We start from the raw sequence: 19,637 nt of genomic DNA, 5'->3' as shown, positions 1-19,637 counted from the left end.
TGTTACCTTCTATGGGTTTAGGCAGGAAATGTGCTGCTGGTTTGGTCTTTTTGACCCTGTTGCCCTTCATGACCTGTCCCTCTTTATTGAGGCCAAGAAACCAGGCCCGACCCGACTCTTTCTGCCTGTAGAGCATCGAGCTGTAGATCACATAGTAGTTCTCGAACACCGACTCCTTAAACTTGCACTCTGCCGTGAACAGTTCCTGAGGGAGACAGAGACATAAGAAAATATCGATCACATTACTTTACCACAGTTTGCGAGCCATGTTTTCTTTCGCAGTGCTGAACTCATGAAATATTTATGTTTTCTACACTATTAAACCAAATTCTGAACTGAAATGGTATCAGAATAAAATAAATGAACTGATGAAATAGCTGCACACGTAGTGTACGTATGCATCACTGTTACAAAAAACTTAATTTACAGTGGTGTTATATTTGCTTTCAGTTTAAAAGGGAAAAAGAAAAAGTTTTTAATGAGAGTCTACCAAGATGTCTCTGTGTATATTGTTGTGAATGTGGGCAAATGTGAAAACTTTAGAGCAGTAAATTCCAATAAAATTGCAATAAATGTTATACTGTCTGCATTTCTATGGTTTAACTGTCTTGTTCTCTCATTTCAAGCTTAATACAGTTTTCTATTATGTGTGCTTTATGTATAGATACTACTTTGCACTGTATATTTGCTGCTATTGTCTGCGTGAGACTTTAATAAAGTTTATTATCTGTAAAGTCTCACTTCCTCACAATTTGTCCCTTTTCGACTTATTGCTTATGCTTGATCTGGTGTTATTTTCTTGCAACAGATTCTGTAGGAAAAAAAAGGAACAACCAAAGAAAAAAACCCCGATATTGACCAGCCGCAGACAGAGAGTAGAAGCACAGCACCGCCTGAATGATGTACTGCTCTAACCCGTGTCATTCTCGTTCTCCCCTGACGCTCTGGCTATGTGCACCGACAGCAAACTAAACAGATAAAAAGAAAAAGCAGATAGATTCCGGTGACACAAAGCCCCAAAGATCTCACCTCCCCACCCACATCAGCTCTGCTGTTATGTGTCAAAACTCTTTTCCATGGATGCGGGCGCCTCCAGCGGAGTATATTTCAGCCTAGAGACAAGGTGTTATTCTTACGGGGAGAAAAATCGTCTCTCCCCGGTGTGCGCTTGCACTGCCGAGTACGAATAAAAGGCAGGCTGGGATAAAACGTTACTCTTTTCTGGGGGTTTTCAGACTCAATTCAATTCAGTTTTATTTTTATAGCACCAAATCACAACAACAATCGCCTCAAGATGCTTTATATTGCAAGGTACAATAATACAGAGAAAAACCCAACTATCAGATGACCCCTATGAGCAAACACTTGGCAACAGTGGGAAGGACAAACTCCCTTTTTCACAGCTACAAACCTCCGGCAGAACCAGGCTCAGGGAGGGCAGGCCATCTGCTGCGACCTATTGGGGGTGAATGGACGGAGGCATGACAAAAACACTAAAAAGACTCATAGAATAATTGCAGATGACATATCAGGAGGCTCTGCTTGTTGAACCAAAGTGCTTTATATATATTTGTAATCAACTCTGAAATTACATCAGTCCTTCAAATAATAGTTTGGCTTACTTGGTTTATTTTCTTTTACTCCCATTTAAACCAGGCAGGAAAAAAGCCACACATAAAAGATATGCCTTTTTAAAGTCTTCATCCCACTGTATTTGAACATTTAGCCATCACAAAATTAATGCACCACAACAAATAAGCACTGGTAACTAGTGCTGGGCGATATGGAAAAAATATTTATCACGATATGAATTATTTTGTATCACGATAACGATATATATCACGATATACGACCTGACCTGTGGTCATCTAGAAAGTACGCAGTCTGTAAACAGCGAGTGCCGAGGGTGCGGTCTTTGATTTGAGTTACCGTAAAGTATGTCGCAAATCCGGGTGCACGTACAGCAGCACCAGCTCGCAAACCACGAGACGGAGTTTCTTTGCGAAAAATATCTTTTTTTTTTATACTTTTTTTTTTCTTGCATAAAGTTAAGAGCATGTACAGTGAGAAGACAACACTAATATATTTAAGAATAAGAAGAATAAGAACAACTTTATTTATCCCGAGGGAAATTCTTTTGTCATGTACATGCTCAAAGCAGCAGGAGAGACAGAGGAACAGATGAATAAGATATAAGATATACAATATATACAATAAGAATAGTGTACAGTAATATACAGTAGGATAGTGCAAGACATAGTATCGGATAACTCTAACGAAGTAATATACATAACTATATCCTGGTGAATAAATAACTTAACTATCAGTGCAGGCGATTCTAGAAAGTGACAAAGTATTGTGCAATAGAATAAAGGGAGTAGCAGCGTATGATGGGGGGATGAAAACAAATATTCAATAAGTACTCTTGGGTAATATTGCACGGTCTGGGAGGGAACAGAATAACATAGGTAATCTTCTCAGGAGAATCACCTACAGAGTGAGGAAGAGTTAAACAGTCTTATTGCCACCGGCACAAAGGATTTCCACAGGCTATTTAATCCTTTAAGACCTACCATAGAACCAAGTCCGCCAGAGCTTATCTTTATGTTTTTTCATGCTGTAGGGAGTATTGTGGGATACTTGTGGGAGTATTTCAAGTTTCCATATATCAATACAACCGTTATAGCCCAAATTTTAATAATATGTATGCATTAAGTCCATAGTAACTACATAAATTGCAAAAACCTGTAGTGCAATAAACTACAAAAAAATTGAAAATCGTTTTTGTTTTGTTTTTTACATATATTTCTAGTTAAAAAAAATTTAAGAGGTGTATCCCTCAAAACTGTAAATACAAAAGTTTCCAACCACGAGAAATTTATTTTGAGTGTCTTCATAGTTTTATTTTTGAGATACACTAATTTTTATATACTACAGGAAAAATGAAAATAAATATTATAATGCATCAAAATAAACTATTTCCAACAGTGTAATTTGAGTTCTAAGCATCCCAGAAACGATACAGAAAAGCATAAAGTCAAACATGTCTTTTAAAAACACCAACATAGGCTTATAAGGCCCTTTCGCGAAAATGACGTCACTTCCGGTTTCGGGCAGGTAATGGCGGACATGTGATAGTTCCCGCTGACGTATATGCCAACGTAGGAAGTCTTATGAACGTCGGCAAAGCATGTTTCTGGAATATCTTTTTGTTGCTGCAAGTCTAGAATATTATGTTTTTGTTGCTGCAAGTGCTTCTTATGTAATTTTTGCAAAGTTATATGTGGAAGGAAACCGTGACCTTGGACAAGCTAATGGCATAAGATGTAAGTACATACATACTCCTCCGGTTTCATATGCAAAAAAAAAATATTGCACTACCTTACGTGGTTCCAGTTCTACAGGGATTTAAAAATAGTTAGGTAAAACGTAGTGTGCCTGCTCCGACCGGTTGTAAAGGGTTAATTATATATTTTATGTAATAATTTATAAAATTTGGGTTAGTACAATATAAACGATAGAAGACAAATGGCACGATAGACACTTTTCTATCGTCCACACGATATATATCGTCATATCGCCCAGCACTACTGGTAACAATGCCTTCATATACAACTTCAGATACAACAATTTTAGTGATGTATAATTTCTACTTGGATCTTTTACTTGATATTCTAACATGTTTATCACAATAACATAACATTTATGACCCTCACATTTTTATGAACCTCATTAATTAAAACTCATACATGCAAATTAATATTTATTTATTTAGCTTTTTGAATTTGTCAGAAGGTTCAATAAACACTCCATTTTCAGAAAATATGAATTTTCAGGCAATTATCTCTTGGCTCAGGCTTTAAAGGTATCACATATCCTGTGAAATGCATCTTGATATTTCTTTTTTCCTTTACCCATAATCTCATAATCTTATAGCTCTCTGTTTTAACCTGGACTTTATTTATTATATTTATTTATTTTAGTTGTACACCATGGGTCAGGGAGAAACCACTGTGTATGTCCTGTACATACTACAGAACTGATTTTGATATCATAGCTGATATAAAAGCAATATGTTTCTTGCATTTATTTCTTCATTCCCTTATTTTTGCTTTATTAGAGGATTAGCAACACAAGTACTTTTCTTCTTTGTTGTATTATGTAGTTTGTTAGTTCGTAAAATATGTATATGACGGTGGAACGACTCGCCTTTGGCAAATCAAATCTATGTTTGGGGTAGAAATAAAAGTAATATCAAACCAAACCAGCATGAAATCATTTATGGAGAGCACGCTTTCCACTTAGGGCTGCACTTAATGATTAATCTCATTATCAGTCCATTTTTGATTAAAACTGTAGGGTTAACAGGAATGGGAGAACATTTTGCATTTTCTCGTGATAAATTACTAGAATAATACAATGGCTGTTCTTTAATCTGCTGTTTTTTAAAGCCGATCAGTTAATTGAATAATGGCTGGGAGTTTCTATAGTTCTGAGGTTCAAATGCGGAAGAAGCAAAGAAGAAGCTCCCAAAACGGTATTCACTTTATCTGTTATGTCCTTTTACTCTGTGAATAAGATTAAACTTCAATAGCCCTTGTGGGGAAATTAGAGTGATTTTCAGTCATTATATCAAAGCATGAGAGATGATTAGAAAACCAAGATTGCATATTAATATACATACCGAGACAGGGAGATGACTTGTGTCTGTGTGGCTGGAAATGGAGTGACTGAGGGTCTAAAAACCAAAACAGTGAGCTAAAGGAGGCTGAAAAGCTTTGGTGAAATTCTTCTGATTATGTGAGGAGCTTTTTTCATGGTCAGCAGCCCACTGTCGTAGAATATATATTGATATATATTGAATACGATAGCTCTAACTACCTCTGTTTTACTGTAAAATTTTAATCCAAGCATTCATTTTGATTCCTCCTCGTTCAACAAGAGCACTCCTGTCTTAATCAAGCACAGATATCAATCACGCAATAATTTACAAAACGGTGCTGGAGTAATAATATAATAAAAATAATACTTAATAAACTGCACCTCATTTGGCTGCAAAGGCTCCTGCAAACCCAAACAATCACCCCGGAGGTCCCCAGACCCCAGATTAGGAAGTGTTTGTCTAGACTGTCTCTTATTGGTTGTTGTGGGCCTCTTGCCAGAGCCACAGACACATTGTCATTCAGCTCAGGTCTGTCGGTCCGAGTCTCATAGCAACATGAGGAAGAGTGGCGACACGGTAGCCGTGGCAACCAACCAGCGCTGAGAGGGAGGGGTCAGCGGGTGGGTGGGTGTATGTCTGTGTGCATCTGAGGGGAGGGCTGCACTAGCGAGAGAGAAACACTTGCATTGGTAATTTAACACAGTAACAATATGATGCATTTGGTGCTCTGCAACATCCACTCACGCTAACATAGGAAGACATTTAAAGTGATACGGTTTTAAAGGTACGGCCGGGAGATGCCGCCAATTCAAAACACACACTTGTGGCTCTAGGGGATGAATGGAGGGAGGTGCAGGAGGGCTTGCTGGGATATGAAATGTGACTACATGATTGGCTGGTGACGAAACAAGGCAGATTATAATGAATGAATGCTCTATTTATTGGCAATGTCAGTGACACCCCTTCCGCACACAAACACAGCGCAGCAAATCAGATGGCTTCCTTTTAAATAAAGAGCATCTCCGCAGAGCTGACTATTTGTGATTCTTGCAAAACACCAGCTTAATAATATATATATGTAGTCTTGACCTGCACCCTGTATTCATTATTCATTTGTTAAGTAGGGTGATCTTTGCCGGGGCGCGCAAGAAGCGGTGCCAGACACTTATTAATGTCAGTCAGTAAGGTCATACATCATTTAATGCTGCTTTTAAAATAAAAGATCTTTGACGTCTTATGGTCTGCAGCAGCAACATTTGGCCCAGTATGATTTCAGAAGACAAAAAAAGAAAAGAAGAAGTGAAGTAGAAGAAAGACTTCATATGAAAATCTCACAGCCTTACAGGTGAGTCATGTTAACAGCGCGGCCCGCCTCGAATGTGCTTCTGTCGTCATTTCTAAATAGCTATGTTCACGGGCTGCCCGCAGAAAGAAAGACAGGGAGAAAGAATGAATGGAAGGGTGGGGTGGGGTGGAGGGGAGGTTGGAAATTGGGACATGAAGAAGAGGGGAGAGAGAATAAATCACCAAGCGAGGAGGACGACGCCTCCTGATTGGAAAAACAGCAGGGGATTCTCTCTCTTTTACTCTCGCTCCCTTTTCTTATCTTTGTATTTCTCCCATCGCTCTCCTTTTTTTTTTTTTTTTTAACGCTGTCATTTCTCTGCGCTCTGCAGAGATTTAGAGAAAGTGCACACACACACACACACTGCACACATGCATGCACACTGTTATCTTTTTTGAATAACACGCACACACACGCATGCTAGACTGAACAGACGCCGCTTTTCAGGCCAGCCATAATCAGAGAGAGAGAAGAGCCCATTAACATGTTAAACATGCTGCTCAAAAACAGACTAAATTGATACAGGCAGCACTTTGTCTCTCATCCATTAAAGACCTAAAAAATAAGGAATTCAAAATCAGACCGAGAGAGAGGGAGAAGCAGTCTAAAGTCTTGGCTCAGCGTAAGGCTGCACTAATAACAGAGCTTGGCACCTAGCTGATAATGCTGCCACAGCTTGACTGCTGGCCACTGGGAACTTCCCAGTAGAAACACGGGCAACAATACACCACTGTAAGTAATTACTGCATTTTACCAAAGCCTATAATCTATTGAGAATGAGGAACATGTACTGCTGAAGGGAGCCGAATCAAACACAGGTTAAAAGAAGACAAAGTGTGCAGACCTGTGGCTGTGGCACCTGCTACATGACTCACAGGCTTCATGATTTGCTTGTCCTGGACTGTGGGCTAAAAGACTAAAGACTGAGTGAGCAAGTTAAGAGGGAGTTGTATCAGTCTTAACTACGGTCTTCTCATGAATCCTTTTGAAACTGTTGACAGCAGGCTGGAGTGAGGCTAAGTAATCTGCAGTCCAGTAACATGCATTACTTTATGAAAGTGAATGAAAACAATGTGAACACCATTACTTCAAAATGACCCAGCGGCAGTCTTCCATTCAGTAAGGAGACGAGCCAAACTGTCATCGATCTAAATTAATTTAACTAGAGAATGTAAACACAAATTACAGCCAAATATAAAAATATAGGTTTTTTAAGACTGATTCCAATGTTTCTGAATTTAAAAATCTGATATTCTGATATATCAGACGATATTTTTTCTTTCAGAAAAACAAAACATAACCAGAATTTTCTGCCGTATGTTTTGTGTTGTTATGTATTTACTCGTTAACGCTCGGCTCAGATCAGCTTCTTGTTGCGTTTCTGGCATTCATATTACAGGTCGTGAATAGGGAAGCTGCAGAGTGCCCTCTTGTGGACAAACTATGCAATGACATCACAGATAACATGGTTGAAGGATGTTTCTCTCTTGTCTTATTTTGCTTTTTTCATTTTCACATAGTGGTTGTTGTAAATGCCAATACCAAGATCTAAGATATTATGATTCACACAAAGATCCTTTTCAGATAAAAGTTAAAATTTCCCACCTTATTCCGGTTATCATTTTCTTATGACATCCTCAACTCGAAATTTTGAGTTGACAAGTTGAATTCCAGGTTAGCTCTGCCAATCAGGTTGTTTCCTTGTTACCCAGAAGCAGATGGCACAGATGCATGCACGCTCAAAATCAGGTAGTATCATCAGCATGAGTGAGCTACCAGTGTATAACAAACATGACTTAATCAACACCAGGTTCTTCAGCTTTGAATGCCTTCTAGCAAATGATGCCAAATTGTTGGACAGCTGGCATCTAATGCTTCCAATAACAAGGAATTAACATACTTGCACAGATATTCCTGACTGGGAGAGCTAACTCAAAATTTCAAGTTGCTACCTCGAAATTTTGACTGATTAACTCGAAATTTTAAATACCTTACTCCGAATTTTAGGTTATGCATGAACTTTTTTCTGTGGCGGAAACAAGCTTCCAAACATCCTCGTTAAATGTCTACTTAATCAAGTTATTTTTATTATTATTTTTTTTAATTGAATAGCCTAGTGTCATGTTTTTCATTATAACAAAAAAAATCATTAACTCTATTTAATTGCTGCCGGTGTAAAATCGAATCAACCACCACAAAATGATCATAATATTATATTATCGAGACACCAAGTAAGTTAATGGCAGTGATTATCAGCCAACATTACGGTCATTTAATTCAGTTCAAACATCATAAAAATTGTACAGTTTTATTATTACCAAATGCTGAGACACGTTGCTCGTATTTGTTCCCCCCTTTTTTAACGTGAATTTGCTCTCCTTGTAACGAGACTTAATGCGACTTAGCTCAAGAAAGTTGTTTTTCATCCCAATGCGCGTGTGTTTGTGTGTCTGTTTGTGTGCACTGCTCAGTGAGTGGGTGTGTTTGTTTCCAACACCAGTTATTATCACAGAGCTAATTACCCACGGGAATTGTGGGTAAACAAATCATCCTAAAGAAAAGAAGCCCACAGAGAAGGAGGAAGAGGAGGAGTGGAAAGAAAAGTGTTGGCATAAGGAAACAAAAGAGCGAGGAGTGTGCTTGGGAAAGAGACTTGAAAGGATGTCCTCCAGCCCAGGCATACTGAATTACAGCATAAATCTGATTCAGATCACAGCGTTGCTCTCAGCATGTCAGCAACACCACAGTGTTCCTCAACCACTTCAGATCCGCACACCTGATCCAATTACTCTGTGATGAAAATGTGTGGCTCTTAATTGGATCAGGTGTGTTAGAGGCGCAGCAACAACCACAGCACAGGCTCCTGTTAGGGAGGACTAAATATTCCTTTCGTTCTCTTCTGTCATATTTATATTATTACAATGGTTGATGTTCATATTGAATATGGCCCCATCACACTGAATGTGGCCCTCTTACTGAAAATAAGGTCAATTGTAACAGTAATGTGATCCAAAAGCCCATGCTCGGGCCTGCTGCAAATGCTCCATTTCAGACAGATTCTAGTCTTGACCCTGCATGATGTCAGCAACAGCAGATATCGCTAATGAGGTCATCTCAGGGACACAGGTATGGCTATGAGGAAAGAAGCTCCACACACCTTCTCTTTAAACCTTCTATTTGGAAGTTATAGCCAATCAGAAAAAAGGTACAATGGCCTTAAAGCAGTGGTGCCCAATCCCAGTCCTCGAGAGCTACCGTCCTGCAGCTTTTAGATGGATCCTTGTTCCGACACACCTGAATCAAATGAATGGCTTGTTATCAGGCATTTGCCAAACTTGATGGCATGCTGAAGAGGCAATCAAAACATTTGATTCAGCTGTGTTGGAGTAGGGATGCATCTAAAAGCTGCAGGACAGTAGCTCTCGAGGACTGGGATTGGGCACCCCTGCCTTAAAGGGAGAGAAGGTTTACCTGAGAGGTCTAGGGAGCTTGGAAAGAAAAGCATCTGGACTTCTTTAAGTTTCCTTGAAGACGTTTCACCTCTCATCTGAGAAGCTTCTTCAGTTCTAAGAGCAATTGGTGGAGAGTCCCAGATTTAAGCCCTATGGGAGTGTTCACAAGAGGGTCATGGGCCCCCTATTGATCCTCTACTTAATCACACGAGCCAAGGCGTGAAAAGGGTTGTGGGTCCCAATCAGCCAAGGTTTCCCTAATCAAGGTTTCAGGTGAACCCATTGGGAAACCTAGCCCCACCCTATCATGTGATTTACTGAGGTCAAATAGCCCAGGATGTGAGTGGGTGTTAAGGCATCTGGGAAGGGATCCCAAGCTTTATGGGACACTCCCATGGGGCTTAAAATCTGGGACTCTCCATCAATTGCTCTTAGAACTAAAGAAACTTCTCAGATGAGAGGTGAAACATCTTCAAGGAAACTTAAAGAAGTCCAGTTGCTTTTCTTTCCAAGCTCCTTAGACTACGATGACCATGATGACTGAGAACCTACGCAGACATACCTGAGAGGCTAGACCAGTGGTAGGCAACTCCAGGCCTCGAGTGCCGGTGTCTTGCAGGTTTTAGATCTCACCCTGGGTCAACACACCTGAATCAAATGATTAGTTCATTACCAGGCCTCTGGAGAACTTCAAGACATGTTGAGGAGGTCATTTAGCAATTTGGATCAGCTGTGTTGGATCAAGGACACAACTAAAACCTGCAGGACACTTGCCCCGTTTCTCAATATGCGTACTTGTGCGTACTTGCATTCTTGTGTACTCGTGATACGTCATCAGTCGGAGACCAAGTACTGTTCCAATTCGAAGTACGCATCAAGCCGAGAACACGAAAAAGTCCCGGATGTGTTCTCGCTCCGCCCGTTTTATCGAGCATGCATCGGTGGTGACTTGTGTGGACTTGGTACAGCTAAATATCCCAGAATGCATTTCGTCCAAAACTCAACAGCGGACTCCCGGCACATCGTTTTCAAACCCCCCACCCCCCGCTCGCGGTCTTCTCACTACTCAGGTTAAACAAACCCCAGCAGCTGTCTATAGTATTGAGTGTCCACTAAAATAAAAATAAAAGCGTTCTAACATCTCACCTGCTTGTTTTTATTAAGGTATGTACACGTATGTACATGTACACTATTTTTATTATTAGAGGTTTCACTACTGAGGTTAAAAATGATATATAAGTCTCTTAGATCACTTCTAAATGTTAATGTTTGGTTTATTTCAGTGTTTTATTTGTCCCTGAGTAAACCGGTTTGGCTGTGATTAAAGTTAAGCTTCATAACATGTTACTCACAGTTAAATTAAGAGGGGACGGCAGTAGAAACTCCGGACCTGTGACATCATCACGTACGCTGGTGTTCCAATTGTACAAATCGCGAGTCCGTGCTCGCGTTCTCGGCGAGTCCGTACTCCCGTGCGTTCTCGGCCAGTACGTACTCGCGTTCTCGGCGAGTACGTACTATTTGTACACTCCATTAAATTAATATGGCCCTTAAACATATTCCTATGGGGTGAGAGAAATATTTTAGCCTTATTTTTGAAGCTGCAACTCTGGCAGTGTTTAATCTTTGAACAAATATGAAAACGTAACTCAAACTGGTAAGCAGGCTTACTTGTAATTCTTATGAGGTCAACAAGTGCTTTAATGAGCTTACAAAGATAAGGAGTTCTCTGCGCTGATCTCTCATACCCTACAGGTGCTCGTCAGGTAAAGCCTCTGAACACTCTTGCTCTCTTGAGACCCTCTTAGCAAACTCTGTGGGATCTTCTACAGACAGCATTTTCCAGCAGTATGTTTTAGTTGTAAGGCAGTGCTTGTATAAGTAACATCACTTGTATAAAGCTCAAATTTGAACATTTAGAACCTAGCAAAATGTGCCTTTTAATCGCTGCATTTGGAGACTGAGCAATCCATGATGGGTTGCTCGTGTACAAAGTTTAGGTAATTTAATGAAGAGTCATTTCATATTTTTTTGTACATTAGTCTTTAAGGCATAAATAAACCATTTCACCTTGTTCATTTTGACAAAGTAAAATACTTTAAAATAACATATCTCCCAAAGCCTGGTTCAGCCAAAGGTTTCTTCTTGTTAAAAGGGAGTTTTTCCTTCCCACAGTTGCCAAGTGTTTGCTCATAGGGGTCATCTGATTGTTGGGATTTTGTCTGTATTATTGTAGGGTCCTTGTAGGGGCCTTACAATAAAAAGCATCTTGAGGCGACTGTTGTTGTCATTTGGAGCTATATAAATAAAACTTAATTGAATTGAATTATACTGAAATGCAACATGTGGCTTTGGGTGTTGATGTTTTCTTGTTTGGTTCTGTTTGGGTCAACTTCATTTGACCAAAGTCTAATCATCCTTAGGATCCCCCATCACAGAACTATCCCTTTTCTCAGAATCTAATTCACGCATGTTGAACATGGTCTGCAAAACTGTCTCCAAGCTGATAAAAAATATTTCTTGTCCTTGACCCAGGGGTGTTTTGAGTTTCTTTAGATTTCTCTATGACTCCATTTTAGTGATGTGAGTTTCTGCAAAAAGGTGCAGATTCACTGGAGAAATGTTGAAAAACTGCCACAAGTACTGCATATCACTCATTTCTGAAACATCAGCCGTGGACAGTATGTTTCTATAAATGTTCAAACCTGCTATTAGAGTGTGAAACCTGTCCTGTGGTACTTCAATGTCATGATTCACAGAGTGGTGTCTTTGAAGAGGCTCCACAGCTCCACAGCTCCACAGTAACTAATTTATTCTCTAGTTACCAGAAAATGTGTGCGTGTGTCATGACTCACATGGCTAACATTTATTCTCTCTGCCACTCCTCTTCCTTCTCATCTCTCTCTGGATGTAGACATCACAGGACTCACTCTGTCTGAGTGCTGTACCAACTGCGTTTTGAATGGAAGCGCACGCCTACGTACACAGGCGTGTGTCAGATACACAGACGTGAACGTACATACAAAGCACACACACCCCTGGTGTTTGCTTAAAACATCTTGTTCTGAAACATGTCGCAGAGCTGTGCAGAGAAGCTGAAAAGGGGAAAAATATCCACATTGCAGATACGGATGGAAAAGAACTCTTTTAACAGTGTGCTGAGACAAATAATTACCCGATAGATCCGTCACACAATTAGTAACCAACTATTTTCATACCTGATTGACTTTCTTGTCGACAGCTATGCTCTCCAGATCGACTGGTTGCTTTCAATTGACCTGCCTGTCATTGGTCGGACAATAGTCTGTGAAAGCACCACATCAATGGAGTTAAGGATTAAGTCATTACTTTTGGCAGTGGGAAAGGCAGACTACCTGCAAAGCCATTTTCAGCTGAAAAAAAGAAGCTTTTATATCTAATAATAATTGACTTAAGCTAATGTGAGATTGAGAGAGGTCATCGTCAAAAATCAACTGATTAATAGAGAGTAGAGACAATTTCAGATTTTCTTTGGTTGACTTGTCATAATATAGGCCTGTCAACACAAATGTAGACAAGCAAACAGATATTAGGTAAAAGCTGAAACAAGGCACACAAGAAAGCTAGTTATCAAAGCAGCAAATAACCAGAAACCACACAAACACTAAAGAGACGGACCAAAAGACTCAAACGTGATTCTCAAATAACAACAGAGCTAAATAATTTCACAAAAATCACAAAAACTCACCATCATTAGAACAACAACGAAATCAAGAGCACACGGGATTCAAGAAATAAAAAAGAACCAAAAGTTCGACATCACCAAACCCCAGCGTCAGAACACGACTACAACCCTCACTGTTTTAGTTTCAAGCAAAAGAATGGTAAAAATGGTAAATGGCCTGTATTTGCATAGCGCTTTACTAGCGCTTTACATATCCAGTCATCCACCCATTCACACACACATTCACACACTGGTGATGGCAAGCTACATTGTAGCCACAGCCACCCTGGGGCGCACTGACAGAATGATATGATCTTTTTATGCTCTTAAATAATAAATATTCTATGCCTTTCTGAGCATATCCAATTATTTTGCAAACAATCTTTAAAAAAAATATTGATCAATAATGAAATAATCATTACTTACAGCTCCGTGAAATAATACAAGATTCATCTCTGCAGCATCGGAAAACTGGAACTAAAGTTGCTGATTTAAAGTCTTTTGCATTAAACACAGGCTCTTCCTTCACATACTTGCCCCTCACTACTTCCCTGATCTCTTTCTCTCTACACACGCCTGAAATCTTTGCTCCTGTGACACCAGGAATCCGTCCTTTTTCCTTTTCAGCTTGGAGACCATTAGAGAAAGCCTTTTTTAGACTTCTCTCCTATGCATTGGGAGCCTCTCCTTCTCAACATCTGAAATGTCAAAACCCATCAGTTAACCACAATTACTGTGTTCCTGATTTTACTTTATTTTATTTTTACAGCGCTACTTTTTTTAATGTAACATGTTTTAAACCATATGTCATTAATTTGTTTTTCTTCCCTACATAACTATATTTTATCATGTAATGCTACTTTTGTTAAATGCTATAATCTTTATAATTATATGTTATTAGTCAGCTTAGGAATCTCAAAAGGCAGTTTTATAAATTGCACGTGTATACAAAACTTTTGATAAACTAAAAAAGAGTCAAAGATTAGATTTTTGGAGTTTAATTTTTAAAGTAGCACACTGACTGTATTCCAGCTGTTCACTTATTTTATATATGGTGCAGTTTCCTTATCACAAACAACAGTTATTACACTTTATTATTATCTTTTCTTTTGTTTCAATATATATTTTTAGTCTCTTTTAGCATTACTGTGTGGAGGGTATATCGCAGAGGTAAGATATAGGAAAATCAATACAGTTACTGCAATAAAAACATAATTTTTAATGTTTCATGACTAATAAACGTGTCTGTTAATGCCTCATCAGGCAAGGTTTGATTACAAATTTTTCAGTTTCAGTTCATTTTTATTTTGGTAAACTAAAATGCTTTCTCACATCTAGTTTTAGTTTTAACTGTAATAAACTTGTCATGAACTGCTGTGTATGATGACCATTAGCTATAGTATATAATGTGTAGAATTAGTATGTATACTGAATATTGTGTGATATGGATCTGAGAAAAGTGTATCACATTACAATGTTTGTGTATATAATAGCAGAATGCCTCTGTTGTAAAAAGTGAATGATTTTATTGGGGCATTAATGGCTTTTATACTTGGAAACTGACATTATTCAAAGCCAAACAAATGGCCTGTCCCAAAGCCAGTCCACCTTAATGTATTACATTTACATTTTTATTCACTCTTTTATTTTAGTTGACCTTTTTCTATTTTCTATTGATTGTACTTTCTCTTTTGTATAATTTCTACCTTACTAGTCCCTTGTTTAATTTACTAATTTATTTAAGTATTTTATTATTATTTATGTTATATTAGGCTAGTTTCAGTATTTTGTTTCTGTGTTTTTGTTTAAAAATGCTCCTAATCATCTATTTTTTTTTTTTAAACAGTTTCATTAAATACCATTGTCCTTTTCTTTTAAGGTACATTATATATTGGTACGCCAATATGTTTCTATCACCTAGTGATACCTGGACAGAAAGGTGACTGAAAAAATAAGAGGGGTGTATAAAGACAAAGATGGAAGAGTAGCAACAAGATGGTGTGTAAGCTCACAGGGGACTCCCAAACAAGCAGACCAGGGCTCTAAGGTCGATTCACTGAGACTTCACTGCATGAAGGACTACATTTGCATTTCTAATCTTTGATGGTGGACAGTCAGCAAAATACAGATTGAAAAAAAGGAGAAAAAAGGAGCTTTCAGGGACAGTTGTCAACACCTACACAAACCTAGCATACAGAGGCCCTTTATTAAATACATCTGTTTGTTAATGCAAATACCTAGTCAGCCAATCACATGGCAACAACACAGTGCATTTAGGCTTGTAGGCGTGGTTAAGAGATTCTGTTTAAGTTCAAACCAACCATCAGAATTGAGAAGAGGTGCCAGAGGTCAGAGGAAAATGGCCAGACTGCTTCAGACATGGGGTAAAGCAGCAGAAGACCACACTGGGTATCAGTCTTGTCAGCTAAGAACAGGAGACTGAAGGTACAATTCACAAGAGCTAACCAAAATTGCACCAAAAAACTTTAGAAAAACTTTGTCCACTCTGATGATGAGTTCGGTGTACTCAAATGGTCTCCACAGTCACCAGATCAATCCAACAGAGCACCTTTGGGATCCAGTTGACAAATCTCCAGCAACGTGTGATCGTGTCATGCCAACACCGAGCAAAATTTCAGACGAATGTTTCCTGGACATTGTTGAATATATGCAACAAAGAATTAAAGCAGCTTGAAGATAAAAAAGGGGGTTCAACCTGGCCCTATCAAGGTGTACTAATAAAATGGCTGGAAAATGTATATAAAGTGATTAACGTACCATGTCTACAAAACCTCCTTACAGGCCTGTTGGCAAAATGTATGAAAATATTCACCTTTGAAAAATGTTTGTTTTGTTTGCTGTGTGTCACAACAGGTATTATCAACAGGAAATAACATTCAAAGCTATCCCTAATGTAATATTGCCTGTCTTTTTTCTCATCCATATACAGCAGCGGTAGAAGAACACAGTGTGGCGGTAATAGCGGTGTGATGCAGGAAATGTGCAATGATTTTGCAAAAAAAAAAAAAAAAGAAAAAACAAGGCAAAAACTCAATTTCCTCTTTCACCTCTCAGCCGACATCTTCACACCTACACCTACCCAACACCCCTGATACGTCCGTGCACACACAACATACCGATGCGTGGAATATTCACCCTTCTGCGCAGGGACGCACTCTTTTACCACTCTCGTCCTCATTCACACGCAAACACACACAGTCCCAAACTCATCAGCACTTTTTTTCCACTTCCCCCAGCATGCTCCATAATTATCACATAGCAGCTCATTGCACACTGTGCCATCTGTTAGCTGAGCGCACGCACTCCCAAACCCACACACAAACCACACATACGTGCACAACCACACAGCCGCCAGATGATGGTTATCTGGGATTAATAAGAGCTACCATGTATAACTAAGTTTGCAGCATATCATTAACAATTTGCAATAAGAGGATAAAAAACACACCAAGAGGAGAGCAGCATACATCCAGGAAGAAGCTGCAAAGAAAATGCACTATACCAGGAATAATGTAAATGTCTGAGGATGATGTAATCTATATACACAGCTTGGATACTGAAAGCAATTTGGGAAAAAGAAAAATTGACATTTAAAGAGTAAAAAAAAAACACGCAACCCCGAAATGCACATTATTACATTTTACATCTCATATTTTTTGAGATTTGGAGAAGAAAATTCAGTTTCATTTACAATTGAGAACTGTGAGTGATGACACGTCAGAAGAAAATGTGTTAAAATTGATTACATTACTTCACATTTCTTCAAAAATGTCCTTTTCCTTGTTTTCAGTGACAAATGAGACACATTTATTCAGGGATTTGAATGCATAATGTAGGCTGTGAAGTCGTGTGAATCGTTCTGGCACTTTTAATTCCAAATATGAAAGTCGAGATCGATGGAATTATTTTTCCATCTGCAGGAACCTGAACTGGACTCCTGTTTAGTTTAGTCCATCACACTGCGCGCACACACTGATGCTTAATGGGTCACAAAATAAATGTTATTTAAACTATATCGGATAAGAGACTATAAATTTTTAAATATACTCAAAAAGAAGCACATCCTGTAGAAACTGTGGCTTTTTCAAGCTATTTAGACAAGCAAATATTTTATTTTTTTGGCATTCTGTCACATGAAAACATGTAAAAGGTTATATTTATGTAACCTTCAGATTTACAAAATCAGAATCAGGAGTTTTATATTAGGTGCCAGTGATTAGATCCTCCTTAATGACCATTATCTGAAGCCTGTTTCATCTGGGGTCTGGTGTTCTGCGTGCTACTGATGTGTCACCACTGGAAAGATCTAAGAACTGTTAGGCCTCTTAGCGCGCATGAATCAAATCAAATCAAATCAATTTTCTATTCAATTTATGTAAATTCTACAATCAGAATAGAGATAGCAAAAATGGTAGGTAAGCAAAACTAACATTTTCTAAAAAGAAAAAAAAACTATGCAAAGGTCTAGAGCAGGGATGACAGCCTCATTTTTACAACGTGAGCCACATTCAGTCCACTTGATGATAAGTGGGCCAGTCCAGTGAAACTATATGATTAAATGTGTGTTACAGACAACGTTCTGATTGATCATTGCTCAGACTGTTCTGTAATTATGAATTTAGTATATAACCTTTTGTCTGTGAAGGTTCTCAGTCATCCAGGTCATCATAGTCAAAGGAGTTTGCAAAGAAAGGCGTCTGGACTTCTTTAAGTTGCTTGAAGACGTTTCACCTCTCATCCGAGAAGCTTCTTCAGTTCTGAACTGAAGAAGCTTCTCGGATGAGAGGTGAAACGTCTTAAAGAAGTCCAGACACCTTTCTTTGCAAACTCCTTTGACTATATAACCTTTTCATTAAATTACAGAAAATGTCTTTGTACTTTGGTGTAGTACGGATGGCAGTGGGTGGTGTGGGTCTTTATTGATAGGAAAATACAGATAAAAGTTCAATGATAATGTTTGCTACCTAGCTTCAACATTAACATTACTGTTTTATTATTAGCCACTGCCGTTACTTTAATGATACCTTAACAGATGGCCGATATGATTGTGGAATAATTGCTTATAGTGAAATGGCTAATGTTAACACGTGTGCCTGACAGACTGATGTTTGTGATAACAGTTTAATACTTCAATGTCATTGAAATAGGAGATTTACTGACCTCTTAGAATTCCTCATAAAGTGTTGTTTAGTGTTGTGAATGTCACCTACTAACATTAAAAAAGTTAGCTGTTCGTGTTTGTGTTCAGCTGTTAGTGAGGTCAGGTGTGCCTGTCTGCAGCAATGCTGTATGAGGTTGTGTTGACTGGAAGAAGCGAAGACGGCTCTGTTGGTATCAGTTCTGTTTGCTGGTAAGTATCTAAAGCACAGGTGTCAAACTCCAGGCCTCGAGTGCCGGTGTCCTGCAGGTTTTAGATGTGTCCTTGATCCAACACAGCTGATCCAAATTGCTGAATGACCTCCTCGACATGTCTTGAAGTTCTCCAGAAACCTGGTAATGAACTAATCATTTGATTCAGTTGTGTTGACCCAGGGTGAGATCTAAAACCTGCAGGAATCCGGCCCTCGAGGCCTGGAGTTCGACACTCCTGATCTAAAGCGACAGTTTTTAGTATCAATTAGTATCTGACTATCTTTCTTTTTTGACAGCCCTACAAACATCAAAGATCTTTTGAAATAATGTGTACTGGGCACATTATTTGCTGTGTTCACAGTAATCATACCCATGTTTGGCAGAGACCAAAGACAGCTTTGTTAAGAGAAGACTCTTTTACCACTTGTCAAGCGTGGTGTTGGAAATGTTAGACTTCACTTTTGCTTTGCTTTATTATGGACTGACCAGATCCCAGCCATTACCACAGCTGTGGACTTTCTATCATATTAAAGAGGTTATGTGTGGCCATCTGTCTAAAAACTGAAGTTGAACTAGAGGTGGTCCTTGTAACAAGATAACGACCTTAAGAGAATCAACAATTCTCCTAAGAAATGTCTAAAAAAAACTGGACGGTTACTGAATAGCTCATAGTTAAACATTTAATTGTTGTGGAGTATTTAATACAGGCTTTATATGGAAGAAACAAGACGGCATCCTTGAAAAAAAGGAATTTAGGAAGCACATAAGTCTTGTGTCAAAGATGTACTTAAATTCTTCATATGTCGATATTAGAGGTCAACCAATATATTGGTCCCGCTGATATCAGCTATTTGCTGGTATATCAGTGTTGGCATTTATAACAGATGATAAATTAAAATGTAAAACGTAACAAAGAGCAGGGAGAAACACCATTCAACCATGTTATGAGTGTGGAAGTTGCATAATTTGTCGACTCCCCCATCACTGTGACAAAAACAACCGACTGACCTGAGCAGGGTTTGTCAGAGAGTAAGGGGGTAACCCACAAGTTGTGACAATAGATTGATATTATATTGATAATATTCTAAATAAGGATTCATA

General features: G+C 38.7%; 1 protein-coding gene across 2 annotated transcripts in view; it reads right to left on the bottom strand.

Moving 5' to 3' along the window:
• Positions 1-19,637, bottom strand: part of LOC134620101 (fibroblast growth factor 14-like) — a 72,569-nt gene that overhangs the window by 7,308 nt on the left and 45,624 nt on the right. For both annotated transcript variants that reach the window (XM_063466035.1, XM_063466036.1), the window contains exon 4: positions 7-205. In XM_063466035.1, coding sequence (XP_063322105.1) covers positions 7-205 — 199 coding nt within the window. The remainder of the gene's footprint in view (positions 1-6; positions 206-19,637) is intronic.

Source organism: Pelmatolapia mariae, linkage group LG23 (assembly GCF_036321145.2).
Source record: "Pelmatolapia mariae isolate MD_Pm_ZW linkage group LG23, Pm_UMD_F_2, whole genome shotgun sequence".
NCBI classification, from domain to species: Eukaryota; Metazoa; Chordata; class Actinopteri; order Cichliformes; family Cichlidae; genus Pelmatolapia; species Pelmatolapia mariae.
The sequence above is the reverse complement of the archived record's forward strand: the minus strand, read 5'-3'. Positions and strand labels throughout refer to the sequence as shown.